The 17,099-nt window shown below is 45.9% G+C and overlaps 1 protein-coding gene across 3 annotated transcripts in view; it reads left to right on the top strand.

Moving 5' to 3' along the window:
• Positions 1 to 17,099, top strand: part of usp43a (ubiquitin specific peptidase 43a) — a 603,671-nt gene that overhangs the window by 555,561 nt on the left and 31,011 nt on the right. For 2 of the 3 annotated variants that reach the window (XM_041217139.1, XM_041217138.1), the window contains 4 exons: positions 5,680 to 5,757; positions 6,821 to 6,950; positions 8,167 to 8,286; positions 13,678 to 13,906. In XM_041217139.1, coding sequence (XP_041073073.1) covers positions 5,680 to 5,757; positions 6,821 to 6,950; positions 8,167 to 8,286; positions 13,678 to 13,906 — 557 coding nt within the window. The remainder of the gene's footprint in view (positions 1 to 5,679; positions 5,758 to 6,820; positions 6,951 to 8,166; positions 8,287 to 13,677; positions 13,907 to 17,099) is intronic. The other variant, XM_041217140.1, reaches the window with a different exon arrangement.

The following is a 17,099-nucleotide window of genomic DNA, read 5'->3' as shown; positions in this document are numbered from 1 at the left end:
CAAAGTGATTTGCAAAGAAGCAAATGTGACGTGAGAAAAGACCTTTTCCCACAACGAGTGGTTCGGGTCTGGAATGCTCTGCCTGGATGTGTGGTGGAGGCAGGTTCATTTGAGGCATTCAAGAGGGTATTAGATGGATATTTGAATCAAAACAATGTGCAGGGGTATGGGGAAAAGGCAGGGCAATGGCACTAGGTCATAATGTTCATTTGGAGAGCCAGTGCAGACACGATGGGCCAAATGGTCTCCTGTGCCTTTAAGATTCCGTGAAAAAAGTTGTTTTACCCGCCGGCCACAATGGTAGGTCTTTGCGCAGTATCATCCCCTTCCTGGCGCACCCTGCATCATTAATAATGCATTCATGGGAAACACACCAGCTTGCTGGGTGGGCAGGCTCAGACTTTTCCGCACGCTGTGACCTCAGTGCTTCCTCGTTCCAGGCGCCATATTTAAAGTGCACCAAAGTGCAGCCTATTTCATGTCTACAAACCAGGATTGCTCCAGACAACAGATGGCCCTGTAAGCAAAGGAGACACCAGCTGCCAAATTTAGTGATGCCTCTCTGGGTACTTGCTGGACCAGTGGAAGGCCGCTGTAATGTCCTGTACCCCCATTCTGGCCACAGGTGGTCCACCAGAGTCACCAATCTGGCCTGGGAGGCAGTGACAGCAATGATCACCACCACTGGAGTGCAGAGGAGGTCAGCCATCTAGTGCAGGAAGAGGATTAATGCTCTTATCCATTCTGCCAGCGTAAGTCAACTACCTCATCGCTTTCAGCTCACACACTGACAAGCCCGTCACACATCCACAGGGATCTCACACCTCAAGAAACAACACCACTAACTCTCATTCACACTCTCACATCTCCATCAGGCTCATATCCTCTGGAGCTTGCATTCTCGTCCCTCTCCCACTCCCCCGAGCATCCTGGTATACCTTCCTGTCCCCCTTTTAGCCAATCATCTGTAGCAGCCCATGGCCAAAACCGTGATATTCCGGAGCAAACCCGCAGCATTAATGGAGACCTCCCATCATCCATGAGCTGCTTCGCGGCAAAGCTATGTCCATAAGAATGCATCCAGCATGTGATGCGCTAGTTCCTCCAGGGTCCAGTAGCTGTAGGGCTCCAGCATCTTCTGCTCCTTGGATGTCCCACGATCTAAGCAAGGCCCTAAAGGTGAGTCCCTTTCTGCATGTCTCATTTGTCCAGGCGTGTTCTGCAGTGGTGTGTTTTCCTGCTGACGTAACGGTAAACCTGACATTGGGGGACAATTCAGCGAGATCCTCGAAAACGTGGACCATTTTCCGTATCTTAGGAGCTTCCTCTTGCCGAAGATAGACATAGATGACCATACTCATCACCTCCAACATGCCAGCTCAGCCTTCAGCCAACTGAGGAAAAGAGCATTTGAGAATCAGGATCTCAAACCCACGGTTATGGTTTAGTGGACAGCAGTGATCCCCATGCCACAAAAGGCTTTGGAGACTTTGACAACATACAGCAGGCATTGGAGAAGTATCAGCAGTGGTGCCTTCACAAGATGCTCCAAATCCAGTGATAACGCAAAAAAAAATCCTCCCCAAAGCCAACATGCCCAGCATTGAGGTGCTGATCACTCAAAACCAGTTCTGTTCGGCGGGACATGTCTTTCAGATGCCTGACACCAGACTCCCGAAGCAACTGTTATACACGGAACTCAGTCGTGGTTAGAGACTTCCAGGAGACAGCAGGAATGTCCTCAAACATCCCTGAAGAGATCAAACATATCTGCCGAGTCATGGGAGTCCCCGGCTTGTGACCAACCAAAATGGAGAAGGTCTACTCGGGAATACACTGAACATGTTGAAAGACTTTATTGGAAACATGCAGAGTCAAATTTGAGACATCGGAGGAGCGCACAAATCTCTAAACAACTCATCTATCTGACTCTTGAAGCAACACCTGCCCCCAACGAGTCTGCAGATCCAGCATTGGACTTAACAACCATCACCAAACCCAATGAACTGGATTGAAAGCAAACCATTCTCGATCCCAAGGGACTGTCTGAGACTCTCCATTAACCTCTCAGTGTTCCTGCTGCTCTTCCCCCCAGTGTTCCTGCTGCTCTTCCTCCCAGTGTTCCTGTTGCTCTTCCTCCCAGTGTTCCTGCTGCTCTTCCTCCCAGTGTTCCTGCTGCTCATCCTCCCAGTGTTCCTGCTGCTCTTCTTCCCAGTGTTCCTGCTGCTCTTCCTCCCAGTGTTCCTGCTGCTCTTCCTCCCAGTGTTCCTGCTGCTCTTCCTCCCAGTGTTCCTGCTGCTCTTCCTCCCAGTGTTCCTGCTGCTCTTCCTCCCAGTGTTCCTGCTGCTCTTCCTCCCAGTGTTCCTGCTGCTCTTCCTCCCAGTGTTCCTGCTGCTGCTCTTCCTCCCAGTGTTCCTGCTGCTCATCCTCCCAGTGTTCCTGCTGCTCTTCTTCCCAGTGTTCCTGCTGCTCTTCCTCCCAGTGTTCCTGCTGCTCTTCCTCCCAGTGTTCCTGCTGCTCTTCCTCCCAGTGTTCCTGCTGCTCTTCCTCCCAGTGTTCCTGCTGCTCTTCCTCCCAGTGTTCCTGCTGCTGCTCTTCCTCCCAGTGTTCCCGCTGCTGCTCTTCCTCCCAGTGTTCCTGCTGCTCTTCCTCCCAGTGTTCCTGCTGCTCTTCCTCCCAGTGTTCCTGCTGCTCTTCCTCCCAGTGTTCCTGCTGCTCTTCCTCCCAGTGTTCCTGCTGCTCTTCCTCCCAGTGTTCCTGCTGCTGCTCTTCCTCCCAGTGTTCCTGCTGCTCTTCCTCCCAGTGTTCCTGCTGCTCTTCCTCCCAGTGTTCCTGCTGCTCTTCCTCCCAGTGTTCCTGCTGCTGCTCTTCCTCCCAGTGTTCCTGCTGTTCATCCAGTGTCTCTTTCTCCCAGTGTTACTGCTGCTCTTCTTCCCAGTGTTACTGCTGCTCTTCCTCTCTTCAGAAACCTCAACATCTCCTGATTTTGCTTTCAGTCACTGCACCATCCCTTCTTCCAATATCCATCTCCAGTTATTCTGCCCCTGAAGTGTTCAGTGTTCACATTCAAAGCGCTTTTTATGTGTAAATATAAACATTTTCTGTTGCTGAAATGAAACTGCTTTGCATTAGTGTAAAAGTTGTGTCAGGGCCTGACTTGGAACAAATATTCTCCCATTGCATGTTCTGGGCTCAGGTCAGCTCTGAAAGCTGGATTTACAATATTGATTCTTTGACCCAGATCTTCTGGTCTCTGGTCATACTCTGGAGGCACCTTGGAAAATGCTCTGGGGGGACCCTTCAGAGGTCCCCATGCACTGACTACACGGGAAATTTCAACTTTCAATGGACAATTCCCCTCTGTCTGGAACCTTCCAAAACTCTGAATTAAAGTTGGAGACTTCAGATGGTCCTGACTCACTTACCAGAATAGTTACCAGGAAAAATTTGAGGGATTGAAACCATTTCTAACTCCTTAGTTCTATCGTGCTGACACCATCCCACACCCACCCTCCCATCCCCATACTTGACCCCGATTTCCTTGCCCGACTACACTGCCTGACTACCTCTCCAAAGTCCCCAGCCCCCCGAAGCCCCTGACTACCCTCCCGAAATTCCCAACTAACCCTAACCCCGACTATCTCTCCAAACCTCCACTACCTCACCCCTCACCCTGCGTCCGACATTACCTCACCACCCCTGACCCATCCTAGCCCTCACCCACTTACCTTACACACTTAGCTTCTCTCCTGTAGCTTGTCAAAGTGGCATTTAAACAAAGGGGTGTTTAAATTTACCAGAACAGGGCAGCTATCGCTGAAAGGGTGAGGATGGGGTGGGGGGGCTTGGCTTGGTTTTCCCCAACACTCCTGCACTGCGAGGCAAGGATCCCGGAGTTCCACATTTCTCAGGCGGCACAGGTTGGAAGTCTGGGTGAGAAACGTGGAACTGCAATGTAAGGTAAAGAAAATAGGAGCAGAGTGGTAATCCGACAGTGATTTGGAAGATTTGGCTCATTGTGTCAATGCAATATGAAACCAGTTCACACCAACACTGCAGTAAAGTAACAGCACTATCATGTTTATATCAGCCCCTTTTGTCCCTCGGTAGTGCAATTTGACAAAACCAGTAATGAGTTGTTTGTGCAAGTTTCCAAAGCAAGCCAGCACCTGAAAAGTGTCAACTGGATATTCCTAAACATTTCCCTCTAGGGAAATAGCCCTGGGCATTCCCAATCAGGATTCCATTGATAGTAAGGGCAAGGCTGCTCCATCACACATAAAACAAACATTACTGTGTAATCACAGAGTGCTATGGCCCGGATCTTCTTGTCTCCGGAGACCAATGTACCCCAGAAGAGGCACTTCAGGACCCTGCAGAATTGCCATCACATTGACTCCATCAGAATTTCCTGGGAACTTTGAACTTCCAATGTGCAATTTCCCCTGCTTCCTGAGACCCACCAAAAAAGTCTCCAACTCTGAGTTTCAGTTGAAGACTTTGGACGGTTTGACTCACTTAGCCAGGAAATGTTAGACATAAAAATCCTAATCTGACTCCTGGGTAACTATACTACCGACCCCCCCACCCCCCCAACCAACTCCCCTCTTGACCCTCTGACTATCCTGCAGAACCCCTGCCTCCCTTGATCTAATGTGATTACCCCTGTCCCCGATGCCCCCAACTTTCCCACCGATTCCCCATCCAATTCGACCTGACTAAACCCCACCACCTGACCCCACACCCGACCCCCGACTACCCCTGAGCCACCCTGACAAGCCCCACCACCCAACCTCCCCCCTGACACCCAGAATCCCCCCCGCAACTGACATGACTATCCCTCACCATCCAACAAGCCCCCCTGACTCCCAACTCCCCACAACCCAACCTGACTAGCCCTCAACCCGCCTACCCTCCTTTTGACCTCACCCACCCTACCCACCTGCCACCCTACCATCTCACCCACCTGCCACCCTACTCACCTGCCATCCTGACACCCTGTCCACTTGCCAGCCTGCCATCCCACCCACCTGCCACTCTATCATCTCCGCTATCTGCCACCTCATCTCACCCACCTGCCACCCAACACCTCAGCCTCCTGCCACCCTGCCATCCACCTACCTCACCAAACCACCATATCACTAACATTCATCCATTCACTAACATTCATCCATTCACTAACATTCATCCATTCACTAACATTCATCCATTTATTAGCATTCATCCATTTATTAACATTCATCCATTCACTAACATTCATCCATTTATTAACATTCATGCTGGACATTTAAACAGCTAGTTACAAAAGCTAGTGCCATAAAAAGGTGTCGTCTTTTCTGCACTGATTCTCTTCACTGCTCCCTGCGAGGATTCCTGCACTGAGGGAGTTCTTCTGCATTGTGGAGAATTCAGAGCCTTTCAACATATGCAGGTAAGTGGGTAGTTTTCTGTCTGACCAGGATTGGACACAGGGTTCTGACTCTGATCTGAAGTTTTGGGTCAATGCATTTGACTGATTGGTGATCTTCACTGATGATGGGACAACCATGCATTTGTTGATCTGTCCTAAATTTGCACTAATTTGGTGTGTGAAGGAAGCACATCTTATGTTGCCTCCAAAGCAAGGGCTGTGCATGAAAGTTTTGTTGAGTGATTCTAAAATGTAGTTGTTACTTTTAGGGCATTACGTTCCTGTGGCCATGGTGGGCCCCCACATATAAAGCTTGTTTTGGAATGGGATCAAAGGACGAAAGATAGGTGAGTGTGCAAGTGCAGACAGTTGAGCTGGATTATTATTTGGCTTTCACCTGTAGGAACATGTTGCTAAACTATACTCAAATGTGTAAAATGAACAGGGGGCTTGCATTGAAAGTGAGCATTCTGGTGGATTATGAATATGAGGGAATGCAACTCCATTGCTTTGTCATTTTGTTTGATGGTGATTAAGGTGATGGTAAAGTTCCTTGTAGGTAATAAAATCCAGAATTGCAGAGTGTAGGGCCAATAGATCCAACTGTGTTGTTAGAAATTCAGGTCAATGCAGATATCCATTTGAGATCAAGTGTCAGCAAGTACCTTAAACAGACTGGACTCCCAATGCCCTGAATGCACTAGCACAAAACTCAGGAATGTAAAATGAAACACTCTCAAATTGTGGACCAGGTCTCTATGTCTCATGCACATGTAATTAATTTGAAGGTGGACCAAGTTAACACTGGGTGAGATGACACTGGGTTCAGTTCATTAGCTGCTTTACCCCACAGCAGGCAAAAAAACATAAGAGGCCAGTGAATAAGGCAGGAAAGACTTGGTAAATTCAGGTAATTTCTACTCATCTACTATTACAAAAATACATAAAGTCCATATATACGCTAGGGCTTGGGCATCTGACCTGTGCAAATCAAACTGAGCTGGGAATATTCACACTCGAGAAAAGGCAGTTCAGGAGCTCATATAAAGTTTTTCAGAATTATAAGAGTCTAAATTGTTTGGCATAACCACAGACTCTAACCATAAATTCATGTTCAGAAGACAGATGGTAACCAGGCTTATTTAAGTATTTCATAGAGAGGTTACTATGACACAAATTAACCAGGAAGATGATGAGGCAGCAAATTTAAGAGCAACATGCATTTTAGGCAAAATAAACGATTGAGAGATATAAGTAATAGAGTTTACTGTGGTAATGTTCCACGTTTGGGACTAGCCAGTTGAATTATAATGGTTTTCCTAAACAGTGTATTCCAATGCACCAGTTGGTCCTGTTTGTAGAGAGCAATAGGGCTTCATTAAAGTTTATAAACATGTCTTTGTTTCTCAGTTTGTTCGGAAGCATTCAGGAGGAAGTTGTCCAGGACAGAGAGAGTGTTCGGACTCAGCAGCAGGCGCATCAGCAGGCACACAGCTGTACATTGGCCGAGTGCTTTGAACTGTATACAAAGGAGGAACAGGTAAGGGGAGGTGATTGGATTGTCCATCAAATAGGGACAGGACACTCGTTACTGGTGAGAACTCAGCTGCATCTTTAAAAATGATAATAGTGGCTGACCTTTCTGCAGTGTAAAAAAAATCTGAAGGAGACCCGTGTTAGTGGTTGTTTCTGAAGGACGTGCCTAACAAAATTGAATTTAATGTGCCAAATCCAGGCACATGGTTATTTTACTTATTTCTTCCATATTTTTCAAACCCCTATCATACTAACAACTATTCCTGAGGGAAAGGTTGAGTAAATGACTTGTTTTGTGGTCTGTGCCAAGTGTGTGCTGCAACCAGTCCCCAGGTGATACAACAGTAACTTGTATTTATGAAGTGCCTTTAACACAGTAAAATATGCCAAGGTGCTTCACGAGGAGTTATCAAATAACATTCGATGGTGAGGCACATAAGGAGATATTGGCACAGAAGACCGAAAGCTTGGTCAGAGTTTTAAGGGGCAGCTAAAAGGAGAGTGGAGAGGTATAGGGATGGAGCATCAGAGCTTTGGGCCTTGGCAACTGAAGGCAAGGCCACCAATGGAGGAGCAGTTAAAATCGGGATTGCTCAGGAGGCCAGAATTGGAGGTATCTCAGAGGGTTGTAGAGCTGGGAAAAATTACAGAGATGGGGATAAGGCCTTGGAGGGATTTGCAAACTAGTGTGAGAATTTAAAAATTGAGGCACTACTAAACCTGGAGCCTGTGTGGGCTAGTGAGCACAAGGGGTAGTAGGGAACAGGACTTGATGCAAGTTAGGTTACGGGCAGCAGAGTTTTGAATAGCCTCAAGTTTATGGAGTATAGAAAGTGGGAGGCCAGTGAGGAGTGTGGTGGCATAATCAGGTCTAGAGGTAACAAAAACAGTGGGTGAACTCAGGCAGGAATGGTGTTGGACATAAAAGCAACTTAGCTTTTGAGTGATGTGTGAAATTTATTTTCTTTTCATCCTTTTGGTACCCACCTTCCAACAGCCCAGTTAAAATCAACATTTTACCAAGTGGTAAATTACTGGTCATGAATTATTGGTTATAGACCTGTGGTGTGGTACAATGTTATGTCAGTGCACTCATTGTAATTTATTGCAGTGCAAAGAGAGAGCACAATAAACACAAAATCTTATTTTCTGTTGCAAGCTGTACCTTCAGTGTTGGCAATGATTTAGAACAATGATGTGATTCAATCGTTTCTCTGCAGTTAGCTCCAGATGATGCCTGGCGATGCCCACATTGTAAAAATCTTCAGCAGGGGATGGTCAAGCTTAATCTATGGACTTTGCCTGACATTCTTATCATTCACCTGAAGCGATTTCGACAGGTATTTGTGTGTTAAAATAGGACTGTGATTTATTCAAACATTTTCTCTTATTTTACAATACCCTGGGTATAAATTGATTGTCTTTGACAAGTGCATAAAAAGTTTGTTATGGTTATAGTTATGGAGAGGCTATTCCATATAGTTGTTATTTTGGGTCGGATGAGCAGTTCAGAGTATAATCAAAGAATACTGCAATAAAATGTAGCTTGTTTTGTTGCATTTCCTGTGCAGCTCAGTGCAGCATTTTGAATGATTCAACCTAACTCAGTACATACCACGATCCCTATACTAGACATTACATTGTCCTCTTTTGAGGTAAAATTGTGCTGTGTGATAGTAACAATAATGTGTTTTATATTGTTATGAAATTCCTTGGTTACTTTAGCAAATTTAAACTGGTTAACACCCCTTTGTTAAAATTGCAGTCAGTGAATTTTGATTCAAATGTGTTAACACATTCGTTTGTAATAACCCACAGTATGATCTCAAAACATTTATGTTGTCATTCCTTTGGACATTTAATGGATAATTTTATGCCTCTCCAGAGAGCACAGACTTGAAGGATGGAATGGCCTCTTTCTGTTTTGTAACCATTGATTTTATCCTAATGACTCTATCCCAAGCTTTTTTGTCTTTCTACTTGAACAATTTTTCTTCCACATATTTTCAGAGTTTTGTGTGAGATCTTCTCATTGGAGGCTGCCCTTTGAACAACTGTGACCCTTTATAAATATTAATTAGTTGGCTTGAGACTGGGGCTGGAATTTTCCCTCCCCGCTGGCGTTGGATGTCATAACGGGCTGAGTGGAAATATGGCGGGAAGACCAAAAATCGGTTTCACGACGTCCTGAAACTAGTTTGCGATTGTCAGCTCCACCCGTCAATGACTTTTCCCGCTGCCATATGTTGGGAACATCATTTTAATATATCTGCATCTAATTATAAGCCCAGCTCACTGGAATCATCCCCCCCATGTCAAATTTACTGCCCACGTTGGCGGGAAAACACACCGGCCCAGAACCTACCTTGACTAATGTGACATACAGTAGTCAGAACTCACTGATAGGGCCTTGCTCATATTGCAGACGTACGAGGTGCAGAAGATGCTGGAGCCCTACAGCTACTGGACCCTGGAGGAACATGAGCTTCGCATGTTGGGGGAAATTCTCATGGACATGGCTCCGTTGCGAAGCAGCTCATGGAAGGTGGAAGATCACTGTTGATGCCTGGGGTCTGCTCAGGGACATCACATTCTTGGCCATGGGCCGCTATGGATGATTGTCGCGGGAGTGGAGAGGAAGGTTGAGGTTTGACTGGAAGAGGAAGATGTACTGGAGAAGAATGAGGTTGGGAGTGGGGGTGAAGGTTGGGAGGGGGGAGGACTACGGGGAAGGAGGGTATAACGGGAGAATGCAGCAACTGAAGAGGAAGATGTAAAAGGGGAGGAAGATGTAAAGGAAGGAATTTGGAGGGGGGAAGGAGTTCGGGGAGAGTAAGGAGTTCAGAGGTCAAATTGAGTCCATGGGGAGAAAGGAGTCTGGGGGAACGGATGAAGTAAGAGTGGAGAAAGGAGTAAGGGGGTGATGTCCAGTTGAATGTGCAAGGGGAGGGGTCTGTGGAGTCAATGACTGCCTCTGGGGAGTGAAATGAAGGTGGGTGTGCTGGAGGGAATGGTGGGAATGAGAAAGGACAGCATGAGGTTGGAGGATGAGGGTGCGATGGTAGTGGTAGAAGGTACGGCGAGGTTGGTTGATGGGGACTTGGAAGCAGACACAGATCCTGGGGATAGAAAGGAGGAGGTCAGGAAGGTCAATGTAGATTGGGGTGGATTTTTCAGGAAGATAGGGTATGTACACGTTCACCCAGACATCCTGGAAAGAAAAGGGTTCTGGTTGGTAGGTGACAGTGGGGAGGTGGAAGGTGATGCCAGGGAGGGTCAACAGTGATGGGAGAAAGAACATGAGTGACTGGTAGAGGGAAAGGACGGGGGAGCTGAAAACATACTTAACAACCGCCATGCTTCTGAAATTGAAGGTGAGAGGAGCCTTGTGTTGGACGGGCACAGGTGCCGCATTAGAGTGCGGTCAGTAGGTGGGCGGAGATACAGGTCAGCTCTGATGGACAACTGAAGGAGAGCCCAGCATGCAACATTGAAAATGCTTGGGAAATTGAGATGAGTGTGAAGGAGGAAGAATCCACATGTATGGGCAAATGCTTGCATAAGGCTCTGAATTTCACTGCCAAACACACACAAGCACACTTCTCCCTCCAGAATCACTAGTGGGCCGGCTGCATGCAGCTGAACTATTAATTGGGGGGATGCGGGGGAAGGACTCGTGAAGCCTGTAAATGAAGCTGAAAGACAACATTACACGTTATTCGTGAAAGTGAATATATTTTCAGATTATAAAGTGACAAAATGTGATCACCCGTGATCAGAAATTGTTAATTTTTCTAGGCCTACCACTGTTTCTAGGTGCTGCCCTGACATCCGCAGGAGGGGTGGAGACAGCCTGTGCAATGGTTGTCCTTATTGCCTCTGCTGACTTTGGCATGGTCCCCTGGAGAGCTGGGGCTTTGAGGCTTGCTTTGGCTGTCCTCCTGTGGGCCGGATGCTCTGACAGAGGATGAGGTTGTCGTGGTCACAGGTAAAGGGGACTCAGAGGGAGAGAGAACAGCTTCTGAGATTCTTGAGTGGATGACCCAGGGGTGTCCAGCTGCTGCTCCTCCTCCCTTCAAGTGCCTGAGGGCAACAATCTGACTTCTTGAGGGGAAGGAGCACATGGAAGAATGTCGAGGTGCCCCATTTCCCCCTCTCGTTGTCACTGCAGGAACTCACCCAAGGCTACTGCGATTGAGTAGAGATCTGTGCACATCTCTGAATTCTGCTGGACCAACGTCTCCATGGTATCCGTCATTTTTCCCATGGAGATCTCTATTCATGCACATGTGGGTACCACTTCATCAGAGAGCAGGCGGACACACTCCTTTGACTTGCGTGCCACTCTGTTGAGGGCTCCCAACAGCTCTGTGTTCCCATGCCTTCTGCTGACTCTGCAGGATGAGTTGGAAGGCCGATTCCATAGGCTGGTAATCTGACTTGGACCTCACAGATGCCTCTTCCCCATCAGTCCTACAAGTGCCAGGGAGCTCAGCTGAACCTGCCTCTTCCTGCTGCGGACATGTGTCCATGCGGTGACCACCAGATTGTGAACCCGAGCCTGCTCTAGATCTAAATCCCACCTAGGTGTGTGTCTCTCCGCTGGTACAGGGTGTGGGTAAGCGCTGTGACGGGTCTTCCAGGCTGCTTATTTCCTCTTCAATGGAGGAGGTGTCCTCTTCACTGGAGATGAGGATGTGGATAGAGCTGAGGGACTGGCTGGCTGAGGGTGTCGGTCGTTTGGCAGAGCTCCCTGTGAACCAAAGTAGAGATAATGAGAGCATGGCAGCAGGGCCAAAAACAAGAGATAGAGCACTCACATTTGCACTGAGAGAGGGATGATGTGGTGCAGGATCTTCATGTGGGTGTTCACTGTAATTTCATGTTGCCCCAGGCAGGGTCACTAGTCAGTGCGATGTCACGCTCCTCAAAGTGAGTGAGGGGCCCAATGTGGGCCACTCCGCCCTCTGTCTGGGACCTCTCCCTGCTGTTGTGAGCCAGTTTCTCCTGCATGAAAACAGATGGAGAGAGTGTGAGCGGGATGCTTGGCACTGCATAGAATGTTTGTGGTGAGCGGAGCCATAGACGGGATTAGGTCACGAGCTACAGAGGGTATGAGCCGTTGAAGATGAGGATGTGTGTGAGAGTTAGTGGTGGTGTCCCTTGAGGTGTGAGATTCCTCTGGATGTGTGATGGGTTTGTGTGTGTGTGAGCTGAGAGTGATGAGAAGAGTGAGATACCCTGGCAGAACGTATGAGACCATTCATCCTGTGGCAGCACTGGGTGGCTGTCGTCTTTTGGAGTGCGTTGGGACTCACCACCGCTGCCATCATGTCCCATGCTGGATTGGTGACCTTGCTTGCTGGCCTTTGCCCAGAGCAGTGGTAGAGGATGTCACAGCAGGCCTCCGCTGCATCCAGTAGGCGCTCGAGGGATGCGTCGCCAAATCTGGGTGCAGCATGTTTCTTCCCTTTGGCAGCCATCAGTTCTCAGCAGCTTCCTATCCCTTGAGTGCTAGCTCTTTGCAGGGCCAGCCTCTAAATATGGCGCCTGGTTTACTTCAGGCCTGAGGTGACAGGGGGCGGACGAATCAGAGTGACCTGGCGTGTTTCCACGGAATCTATGATTAACAAGGTGTGATTGGGACAATACGGCGTGAAAACCTGTTATACTGGCCAGCAGGTAAAATGTCCTTTTTCCTGCCTGCTACTGCAGTTGGTGCAAATCTGGGATGATTCTGTCCTAGGAGTTGACTTTGAAACCCCCTAAATGAGTAACACAGTCCAATGTACTTGAAGGGGTTTGTGGTTTAGGCAGCTGTTATTGGGGTGTAGGAATTATCCCATCTTGGATAGCTTCCACACCAGGTGTCAGTGAGGTTTGTGGACTTGATTCCAGCTTAACAGAGACGCTATCTCTCACCAGGATTATCATTATTTAACCATAATAAATAGTTTACATAAAAAAAACACAATTAGGTCTGTCCTGGAGTCAAACCAATGATCACTCCAAGTCTGTTGAATCTTTAGACATCTTATTTCCATTAGTCTTAAACTCACCTGTCCTAGTCAACCATAGTGCAGAAGCTAGATCTTATATTCTTTGTGTCCACACTTCCTTCCTAATTCTCACATGCACATCTCAAGGATTTGTTCCTTCAGAAATGCCTATGCTTCTTGTTGTTCATGTTTTGTTGAGAATTTAGTGGGGTTAACTTATGATGCATGTTACGTGCTGCTTGTTCAGTGCTTTCTTATCTGAAGACTGTACTGTCTGATCGACAAGTGTCTATTAATGTTTTTCTATAATCCTGTGTGAGCTTGTAGATAATGTAGTTTAGCCATCAATAAAATTCTTATTGTTAAGGGCATTCAAAAGATATTTTCCCTTCAGTGGTATAAACATTTCACACCGAAAAAGGAAGCGCAAATAATTACACACCCTGTACTGACTTTCACAAGGTGTGGAGTTAATATTGTTTGTTGAGTTGCCAATACTTATGATTCTGTTGTTTTTTTAACAAATGTTTTGTTTTGTGGACTCCATTTAAATAAAAGGGCAGGCAAGACCATTTTTATTTCTCCCTGTGAATTGTGAGCATTAAAACAAGAATGAAACTCAATAAACTGAACAAAATTATGCTGACAATGCTTTTTTCATTTTTAGGGATTTTAGCACAGTGTTAGATAAATCAAAGAAAGTTAATGTTGTACAACATTTTAATTTTTCAGATGGGAGAGAGAAGAACCAAGCTTTCTACTCTGGTAAAATTTCCACTAATTGGCCTCGATATGACACCTCATGTAGCAAAAAGAACTCAGAGCACTAAGAACTTTTTATCCCACTGGTCACCATGGCGACGACCACGTACTCCTTCTGGGAGTAATCACGAAAACTATATGTATGACTTGTATGCTGTGTGCAACCACCATGGGAGCATGCAAGGAGGTCACTATACAGGTAAGTCAGCAGTATCCCTGTACCTTTATGACAGTCAGTGTTGTTGCATTCCGCTCATCCATAGTTCAAGTAAATCCATTGTTTAGCTGCCCACATTAATCGATATGTTACACTGATACAGAAAAGTCAGAAAATCTTTGATAACTTGGCTGGTGTCTAAAACATGCAAAACAAAACCAGAATTACCTGGAAAAACTCAGCAGGTCTGGCAGCATCGGCGGAGAAGAAGAGTTGACGTTTCGAGTCCTCATGACCCTTCAACAGAACTGAATATTAGGAGAGGGGTGAAATATAAGCTGGTTTAAGGTGGGTTTGGGGTGGGGGGGTGGGGGGTGCGGGGTGGAGTTTTTTGTTTTTATCTCTGTGCATCCGCAGTTTTTTGTTTTTTGTTTTTACCTCTGTGTTTAATTGACTGCCACTCTTCTTCAAGAAATGCCTACCTTGAAGGCATCCGCAGTTTTTTGTTTTTATCTAAAACATGCAAGTATATTTCAATTTTCAATTTTCCTGACTAGGCAACCCTAAATTGCCTCACCGTGCTTTTATCAATTGTAAAGTTTTGTGGCCTTAAAAGGACTGGGCTTAGTACATTACACTTCTGTCCCTGTAAAGCAGAACATCATCTAATGTATTGTCAACAACCCCACAGAAAATCCATTAATAACGTCCAGCAGCATGGTGTCCATAGTACCTTCTATGTAACTTTCTTCTGTGCCACACTTCATTCAAAGTACTTTTGTTAGGGAAACGGGAAAAATGATTATTTGCAGTGCACAAAGGAACAAAAGATATCATATTTACGTCAGTCAGAATAACCATCTCTTCAAATTGTCCTCATTAAACTTATCTAAAACAAAGAACATGTCTCAAGCATAATCCAAGATTTATAGTGAGCAGTGCCACAAGAGATCTTCATATATGGGCATAGATTTCTTAGAATTCTGTACACTTCTATGTCGCACTTTCATACTTCCTTTGTCACTGTTGTTTTATCACAATTGTGACACTGATAATGTAGTCACAACTGGTTGCAGTATGTTTAATGGGTATAATCTCTGTTAAAATAACCATTATATTTACCTTTCAGTGTTCCCAACATTGGAGCAATATTGCAGCTCTAAAACTCCGTTCCCCAAACCCTATTTCCTAATGATATCTAGACAACTTGGCAGCAGTGAATTCATTAAGTAATTAATTAAATAATTGCATAGCCTCAAGACACAATTTGGGCTTCAGTGATAATAAGTACATTTACAATTCATGGACTATGTCTTCTAGGGAAGTGGGATAGCCAGCAATTAATTAAATACTAGCAAATCTCCCATGACATTGCTCATGATTAGTCAAAAATTTAATAAGAACTGGGGCATTATGCTACATAGGATTAACAGAAATGCTGATTCATCTGTATTAGAAGTAGCCCTGGAACTGGAGAGTAATGTGAAAAGGACCCAGGATCTGCCAGTAAAAAGAATGGGATCACAGCATCTAGGTTCCCACAACACTGGAGGGAGATCCGAGGAACGCAGGGGCAGCTCTTGGGATCCTCCAACGATTGGGATTGAAAGTATTGGGAAGAGCGGCCTCAGCATCATTAGAATTGTTCCAGGATTGGAGAACACTGGGAATGCAGTGCAAGGGGTTTGTAAGCACAGTGGGGGAGTCCCAGGACCTGGGAGTAGAAAGGGAATTTGGTGGCAGGTATCCTGTGATCCACTAGTATTGAGGAAGGAGTTTGTGAGCACTGAGAGGTTTGGAGTCTGTTTTGTCTGGGGTACTTTCTTGGAGCTGGCATTATTGGCAGAGCAGAGTGATGTCTTCTGAGGTGAGAACCAAGGAAATGGAGCCCAAACTTCGATTGGATCTTTCAAGCCTTTAAGACTTAACCTGACTCTATTCCCTCAAATTTTAGTCCTGCCCACCATTGTGCAAAAAAGGTGAAGTAAAGAAGGAAACATACTAATTAGTTCAATCTGCATTTTTTAAAAATGTTTTTGGTCATCATGATAAAATGTTTACATTGTGAAACAGGGCAGGCTACGGTACTGATATTGTATGAATGTAATGTTTGTAATCTCTATTATTTTTCCACAACACATTGTATCTTATACTCTAACCATGAAGGAAACATAAGGTAAAATACAGAACGATGCTGAAACAGGGATATGTAACCTGCTTTATATGCTTTAGTTTATGTAAAACAGGTCAAATAAACATAGACTTGTATTACACATGCCCATTTTTGCTAGTTTGATATTGTAGCTGACAGTGACGGGCTGACCTCAATGAAACCACCTCTGTGGCTGACTGTAAGTAGTTTTAATGACATCTGCTGATTCCTGTGTTAAATTGTAAGGAAAGTGAAATGTGCTTGCAGCAGTGTAAATTGCTGGTGTATGCATAAAGTTTACTTGTATTTATCACTCTGTTTGTCTGTTTAAAATAGTGTCTTAGATACAAAAAGGGATATAATACTTCAACTAAAGGCAACATCTTTTCATATTTACAAGGTAGTTTTATTACTCACCTCTGTTACAGATTTCATTTTGTGAATAGCTGCTCCCAACTGATAATTCTTAAATTAAACCCTCTTTCTTTTTGATGCCGTGGGTCAATAAATTGACTTGTTCTTTCACCCAATTTGACAGAGGCAGCCCTCAGTTTATAATAAAGCACTTTTTGTTTTCAGGTAATTTAGGGCTGAATTTTCCCAGATTTGCACTAAGTGCGGTAGCGGGTAGGCAAAATGGAGTCCTACCTGCCAATGAAAATGGAGAGTTTTCACACCATATCTTCCCGAACCCGCTTCATTATATATTCACTCCCACGAAACACGCTGCTTCCTTGGAGGGTGGGCTCTCATTCACCCGCTTGCCATCGCCCCACTGTTACATCATGCCGGCCACCATCTTTAAAAGGCAGTGGCCAGCAAAGCGCTCATCACCACCAACTCACCACCGCTGCCTGGGGGTCATGGCCAGCAAAGGCAAAAAGACGGCAGTCCCCGCTTCAACGACGGGACCCTTGAGCAACTGCTGCATGCTGTGGAGGCCTGACAGGATTTGCTGTACCCCTGCTCTGACCGCAAGATGGGTAACAATGTCACCAATCCAGCTTGGGAGGGGTTGGCAGTGGTCATCAGCACCAATGCCCTTCAGAAGAGGACAGCCACCCAGTACCGCAAAAGGATGAA

The sequence above is a fragment of the Carcharodon carcharias genome, chromosome 22, assembly GCF_017639515.1.
Source record: "Carcharodon carcharias isolate sCarCar2 chromosome 22, sCarCar2.pri, whole genome shotgun sequence".
In the NCBI taxonomy this organism is placed as follows: Eukaryota; Metazoa; Chordata; class Chondrichthyes; order Lamniformes; family Lamnidae; genus Carcharodon; species Carcharodon carcharias.
Note: the sequence above shows the minus strand (reverse complement) of the source record. Positions and strands in the feature narration are given on the sequence as shown.